The sequence below is a fragment of the Montipora capricornis genome, chromosome 5 (assembly GCF_036669925.1).
Source record: "Montipora capricornis isolate CH-2021 chromosome 5, ASM3666992v2, whole genome shotgun sequence".
NCBI classification, from domain to species: Eukaryota; Metazoa; Cnidaria; class Anthozoa; order Scleractinia; family Acroporidae; genus Montipora; species Montipora capricornis.
The window spans coordinates 19956068-19963567 of NC_090887.1; the positions used below are offsets into that span (position 1 = coordinate 19956068).

General features: G+C 41.1%; 1 protein-coding gene across 3 annotated transcripts in view; it reads right to left on the minus strand.

The window, feature by feature from the left end:
- The window catches only part of LOC138049832 (centrosomal protein of 128 kDa-like), a 54421-nt gene that overhangs the window by 20290 nt on the left and 26631 nt on the right, over positions 1-7500 (minus strand). For all 3 annotated transcript variants that reach the window (XM_068896283.1, XM_068896286.1, XM_068896287.1), the window contains 7 exons: positions 7001-7087; positions 5152-5211; positions 4239-4325; positions 3662-3759; positions 1991-2057; positions 1883-1911; positions 1-36 (listed from right to left, as the gene is read on the minus strand). The exon at positions 1-36 is cut by the window's left edge and continues 34 nt beyond it. In XM_068896283.1, coding sequence (XP_068752384.1) covers positions 1-36; positions 1883-1911; positions 1991-2057; positions 3662-3759; positions 4239-4325; positions 5152-5211; positions 7001-7087 — 464 coding nt within the window. The remainder of the gene's footprint in view (positions 37-1882; positions 1912-1990; positions 2058-3661; positions 3760-4238; positions 4326-5151; positions 5212-7000; positions 7088-7500) is intronic.

The following is a 7500-nucleotide window of genomic DNA, read 5'->3' on the forward strand; positions in this document are numbered from 1 at the left end:
TGACTGCGCTTCAAAGCATCCTCAAGTTGAGTGATCCTTTGCAGAAATAAAACTTGGATTCAAAGACGATACCATCAAAACTGAGAGCCGAGATTTAGGGAAGAGGGTGCTATAAAATCCGTTGCAAAAGATAACGAAAAGAGCAACAATCCAAGATAACAAATCATCCAAAACGTTGCAAAGTATAAGACATCTCATCACCATGTCAGTTAAAGTAAATATTTTTGATTTCTGACTTTACTGGACAGAGTCAAGCCTGCTTAATTATGTTAGGATGTTAATGATCTCTGCTTGGGCAAGCGCACGAGAATCCTCACTGCGTCTCGCAAGCTTGGTATGCTGTAATTCGACCAGAGAAAAGTTGAGGACACAAGGCGACAGGAAACCCTTCTGAGCAGTATTGTTTTTTACGAAATCTCAAACGCATCTTGATTGCTACAAGAAAGAAAACTCTCCGCGTTAGTAAGAAAGTCGAGGGCAACCAATTAAGCGCACGAAATAATTTACTGTTGCAGTTTTGGTAGCATGAAACATTGAATTTGAGTCGGAGCGCTTACCTTTGTGTGGGAAAACTAGTTGTTCCGATACAAAAACAAATGGTAAGGGAATTATCATCAAATATTTTCCCGGTTTTACCGAAAAGACCGAGTTCTGTACGTTTACAGGCTAAGCTCCAACGCGAGAATCAGTGTTGAGATAAACATTACATTTGTTTTTCTACCAAATAGTCGCTTTTGTCCCCAAATAGTACATGTCATTCTCCTTGGTCTCTTTAAAAGCGTAGCGCACTGTAATAATCGTCGAAAATGTGTCAATTTAACTGTACACGTTTTAGCGACGACGAAGTCGATTCGGATCCTTTAGCAACGACGACGGGAACGGCAACGAGAATGTCATCTCAAAATATAAATTCGCGTTATTCTAATTACTTTCGACTATTCCAAGTTTTTTAACATGACAATGGTGCGGCAGTCCTTCAAGAATGAAACCGCTAAGAGTCACGCTTAATTTAGGAGAGAAAATGAAAATTTACCTCCAGGTGCTGACGTCCTCCATAAAGCATCAAATTTGATTATTTCACGTTGTTGTTTTGCTGACGACAGCTAAGAAATGACAAAAGCGAAAAACGCACGTGCATGGCGTGCAAACTTTGCTTTTTCCCACTAAATATGCAAATTTATGACGTTCTCGTTGCCATCGCCGTTGTCAAAGCTCCCCACTAGCAACGCCACGAGACGAGAGATATCGCTCTGCACGTGGGATGAAACGCAAAGCACGTGCGGCGTGCATTTTAGGTACAATTTTTTTCCTGCTCTCTGCAAAAAAATCAAGCCGAAGTTTTTCATCCTTTATATTTCACTTCAACGGCGTGTCTACCACTTCATGCATTTGTAGTTTTGCTTCGCCTACACTGTACAACGAGGAAGAGATGGGATATTCGCAAAAAAAAAGTTTCGAGCTTCAAAGTAACGTTTTTGTTGAGAATGCCGTTGCTGTTAAGGCCTGGCCAAACGCTCGCAACATTTCAACGCAACATCTTGCGACACATTGGGCACAACATGTTGCATACGTTTGGCCATGCAGCCTGTTGCGATATGTTGTGATATGTTGTGATATGTTGCAACATGTTGGATGATGTTGGATCAAATTTGAAAACGGTCAAATTTTTCGTGCAACATGAAAATGACTGCATCTTGCTTTGCAATAATTGATGTTTCATATGGTACTATAACATTGCTCTTATGTGATAAAGTGTTGTAGTGTCAATCCTTCAAATAACAAGGTCTCTTGAAAGTGTTGAAACTGGTTTGAACCACCTTAACTGATTCTATGTGAAAACGTTGCACTGTATCACAATTGACAAAACAACAAAAATGCAAACCTGGCTTGGTTCACTTCAATTTTTTCTTTCTGTAAAATTGAACGGATAATGATATGTTAATTGAAGGTCATAAGGACACGAAGAATTCCATCTTTTTTTATCGCTCACCAAACTTTCCACTTCTTCTTTGGCCTGTTCGTAGCGTGTTTTTATCTTGTTGCTCTCCTCTGTCGTTCTATGAAAGTAAAGCAATATTACGATCAGTTTTCTTTTTAGTATATAAGCGCACTTTCCTTTCGTGTTTATGTATTAACCAATTAGGGAGCTTAAGCACCCGCGTTTTTGAGACGCGGACGGCAACCGGAAGGGAACGTTTCGAGTGCCAGGACAGTGGTGTCTCTTAGACTTTTATACTAATCATCTCTAATGGAGAAAAGATACTTAGCAATGTGAATGTGGCTGTGTGAAGACAAGTTTAAAGGGAAAACAACTCACTTCCGGTTGCCGTCCGCGTCTCAAACAATAGGGAGCTTTAGCAACGACGACGGAACGACAACGAGAACGTCATGTAAAAACATAAATTCACGTTATTGCGATCACTTCGCGACTATTCTAAGCCTTTTAATATGACAAAGGTGTTTCAGTCCCTCAGGAATGAAACCGTTACGAGCGGCGCTTAATTTAGGGGAGAAAAATGAAAATTTATCTCCAGGTGCTGACGTTCTCCATAACACTTCAAACTTGGTAATTTCACGTTGTTGCTTTGCTGACGACGTCGAAGAAATGGACAAAAATGAAAAACGCACGTGCAGAGCGTGCAAACTGAGCTATTGTTTTTGCCCACTAAATATGCAAATTTGTGACGTTCTCGTTGCCGTCGCCGTTGTCGTCGCTAAAGCTCCCTATTAGGGAGCTTAAGCAACGACAACGGCGACGAGAACGTCATCTCAAAATATAAATTTGCATTATTTTAATCGCTTCGTGAATATTTCAACGTTTTTAATGTGACAAGGGTGTGGTAATCGGAACAACGATGTTGAAACCGGTCACTCAATATAGTTCAACATCGTTCAACCAAATCGAGCGGATGTTGAAGAAAATGGTGAAGCAGTTTGCTCGGGTCTTAAGGACTTTAGGGAGCTTAATCACGTGGGTTTTTGAGACCCGGGCGGCAACCGGAAGCGATCATTTCGCGTGCCAAGACAGTGGTGTCTACCAGATTTTTATAATAATCATCTCCAGTGGAGAAAAGATACTTAACAATGTAAATGTGGTTGGGTAAAGACAAGTTAAAACGGAAAACAGTTCTCTTCTGATTGCCGTCCGCGTCTCAAAAACGCGCGTGCTTAAGCTCCCGGCGACGAAAACGTCACCTCAAAATATCACTTTGCAATTATCACAAGTCCATCGGGATTATTCCATGTCGTTCATGTCGTCACAATGTGGACGATGTATCCTAAAAACGAAACGGTACGAGCGGTTTCAGGGTAAAAATAAGACTGGATGAAAGATTGACATTTGTGCGCTTGCGTTGTTGTCAAAACCTCAAATTTGGTGATTTCACGTCGTTGTTGGGCAGAGTGCCGCACGAGTTTGTGCTAAAAATGCGTGCGCACGTGCAGCACGATTATTTTTTCCTCTTTCAACCAATGATATTCTTGTTTTGTGGCGTTCTCGTTATTGCCTTTTCTGTCCGACTAGTTGGGTGTTACTAAAACAATTAGACCCTTCGCCCTCAAGGACCACGGGTCAATAGCCCATTCGGCTTTTAATTAGCACTGAGGAATACTACTTCAACCAAGTCGGGTTCACAAATACTTAAAACCTGGAAAGACTTACACATTCAAATCACTGTTAAGTTTATCCATTTCCTCTCTATCTTTTTCTTGGCGCTTCCGCAGAGCTTTGATGGTGGACTTTTCATCCGCCAGTTGAATCTGAATAACGAAACAAGAGAGAGAAGAACCAAAAAAGAATCGAACAAAAAAACTAGAAGCTGACAAAAAGGGCGAGAAAACACGAGAAAGTATTTTGGACCCTTTTTAGCGTCTCATTGGTTACAATAAAATGACTTTAAATTGTCTAGTGAAATGGGCAAGGGGAAGTCCTGGGGTTTTCTCTCATTTGAATTGATCTTGCTTTCCAATCTCTCCAGTAAAGCAACAATGGCTTGTGTTAAATACCGTTGCTCTATAAAGAAAGCACTCTTTGCTCCTAATCCGAAATGAGGGCCTAGTTTTATGCTCGCCTCGAGCTAGTGTACGCATTGATTGCTATGCAAAAATGTTTTTTTTGGTTAGTGAAATGAAGACTTCCCCCTAATTCTATGTTTCCGCTAAATGACGAAAAGGAACACCGTGTTTTCAAAGTCCAACCAAAACTCACCCAAAGTAAGTCGGTGTATTTGTTACTTTACCTTCATGTCCGCAATTTGTTCTTCTATTTCGCCCCTTTGTTTATAAGCCTTTTTAGCGGAGTCTTGTAATGCTAGCTCGTGATTAGCCTGCAGAAAAACAAAGGAAAAGAAAAACGAGTTAGGAAAACTATTAAAAATAGCATGAGCTCATGACAAGGAAGCAAAAACTCCCATGTCTCTTCTTGAAATTTTCGTTTTTCCAGACCGCCTACATTTAAAGCAGCTTTCCCGTCAAGTATCGTGCCTCGTAGCCAATCAACGCCCGATGTCTCCGTTTACGTCACACTTTCCTAAATTAACCAAAATCCAACAATAAACCGGGTGTGTAGACAACATAACTCAAAGTGAGGGAACCAGTAGTTCACTCCCAGTAATAAACTTTTGTAAACAACCACACGGACGGAAACCGGAATTGAACAACTCGCATGACAGGAAAATTTAAATAATAGAGAAAAGATACTTAGGGAGCGTTCGATTCACCGCATTCCGGAATAGGAATAGTACATGGAATAGCAGTTAGAAATCCTTCATTTTTACAGAAATTCAAATTAAATTTGTCAAACACCCGCTAAAATGTTATTTTAAACAAATGAACTTTAAGATCCTTGTTGCTTCAAAACGCCAGACATGCCGTTTTAAATCACCACTCCAAGTATTCTTATTCCGGAATAGCGTCAACCGAACGCTCTACCTCCTTTGTCGGAGGAGAAGAGAGACCCTGCGAACGAGGTTGGTCACAAAGGACAATAGCTCACTTCTGGTTTCCTCGTCTCAAAAACAGCTTCCTAATATAGAGAATCAAAAGCGTCAATATTTGTTGTAAACCGGAAGTTAGAATAATTTAGAGCGTTGACAGTCTGAAACCATTCGGTACTTATTACAATGATAACTGAGGCCTCATAACTAGACGAACCGTTAGAGTTTGAATCTGCTCCTCAAGCTCCCTCAGGGCATTCGTATGAGCATCTCTTTCCTTAGAAGAAAAAAGGAATACGCCGAATAAATCCGTGCAACAATATCAGGATCTATTGAAAACCGTGACTCAGATTTTTCAAAGCGTTAAACGAACTTCTTCTGCTGCATAATTCCTTGATAGTTTAGTCTTTTTTCACTCTGTTGTTTTGGTTGTGTTGTTCCAAACATTGAGAGAAGTCTTTTTTTCAAATCTTCCCCCTTTGCCCAGGAAGTGTTCGCCGGGTGATCATTTCTGGTTGAGTGAAGTCCAGGGAACTACTGTTGGTGAAATAAACATTAGGGCCACACTCACTCAGACACAATGGGCCATTTTCGAGATTATGTCTGCCTCTTCTTCAAAGCGAGTCTAAGTGCGAAGTTTTTGTGACGGTAATTAGTTCTACTTTACATAAAAAGTAAAGTAAAGGAAAGTAACAATATTTAACGTCGATAACTCTTAACAGTAATTCAACTGAAAAACCTGAGGTCGACGGTGCGCTCATTTTACTCCCCCCTCTCCATCAGTGCTCCGTTTTACGGGTATTTAAAGCTACTTAGCTACACGGAAAGGAAAGAAGTCGAAACAAAGATGCGAGATCCAGGAATCGAACTCAGGACCTCTTGCAGCAAGCCCGCGCACTAACCGACTGTGCTATCCTTCCTCCTTGAATGAATGAAAACTTCGTACTTAGACTCGCTTTGAAAAGGAGGCAGACATGAACTAGAAATGGCCCATTGCAATAACATGACAAAAGTCCATAACCCACAGGTCTCGATCTGCGATGCATTGCGGCACATCCGTTTTCGGTATTATCTATTCTCAGGACGGATACTGCTAGATTATTTCGGGGAAAAAACGTGTCGATATTGTGTTTCTTGCACAATCCATGGTCTTGCATTAAACTCGAGCAATCCCTCATGCGGTTACATGGTTGCCTACCAATCAGAGGCGTTGTGGTCACCAGGCCCAATCAGTGATCCACCATAATTTGACAGGATGCGTATTCTAAATTTAGTAGGGTGCTTACCATTTAGCCAAAAAATCCGGAAATTTCGGTTTGAGGTCAAATGGAAATGCAATTTTTCGGAAAATCTGTTCGGAAATTGTGGACAACCTCCAGAGGTTGTCCACTTTTCCTGTTCGGAATGGAATTCGGGAAATTCCCTAACCATTTGCGATGCGAGAATCGTTCCGTTTCCAGGCCCTTTCTCACGAGATCGCGTAAATATGCAGGATGGAATGCTGGGTAGTAAATAGTAAGCGCCATTCTCATCCGGTTGGTCAATAAATTCGGAAAATCGCTTACCGTTATAAAACGATCATTCCATCCGGATTATCTGGCTAAATGGTAATACCCATAGATTCTAGGACAAGAACGAGATTTTCTCATAGAACAACAGTGAGCGCGCGCAAACCAGCGTCATTTTAGCGGGAAAAACGTAATACCGTCGTCATTCTAGTGTCAAAACAAGTCATCAACACTGCTAACAAAGAGTAAGATTCATCGTCCCGGTTATAAATTTTCTAAGTATTTTCGCTAAAAACGGGAAGTCAAATCTCGTACTCGTTCTCGTCCTAGAATCTAAAGGTCCCTAATACAGTAAACTGACGGGCCAAGGCCAAATGAGACGGCTCTCGGGATTGGCTCAGAAAACAATGGACCAAAACAAACACCCAATCAACGATGGCCCCTAACCCTAAAAACAATAGAGCTGTGTCCTAAAGGGGTCCAATGAAATTAGAGGTTATAAAGAGCTGCGTCCTATCTGAAATGAGAGAGATCGACTTGAACATGTTTGTTGCATACTTGCTGTAACTGTCCGTAGAGTGAAGCTGATTCCTCCTTTGATGCTCTTTCTTGTTGCCTGGCCTCCAAAATGCGCTCCTCGTAATTCTAAACGACAGCAAAACAAAGAGGCAATTTACCATTCGCCTGCATGCATGTTCCTAATCTTCAAGCGACAAGATGACCGTTGAAATGAAAAGGAAGGCTCTTAAAGTGCTACTATGATCAAAAAATCGTTTGCATTTTATCTTCAGATTTTGAAAGTGCGATTGTTTAACATTTGACTGGCAAAATTTTGAGCTTTGATTTTATCCATAGGCCGTTTACTTTGAGTGTAAGTTTTGGATTTCACGGTCCGCCATTACTCATGTTCAAAACTGACCGACTGAACCTCAGAGGATTGGATCTTGGGAAGAGTGACATCATTTACTGACAAGCTGAAAATGTTACGGGTACATGTTTCAGGGATATGTTGAAGCGACATGTCCCCTCGTGTGTTATAATTGTGCAACACCAATTTG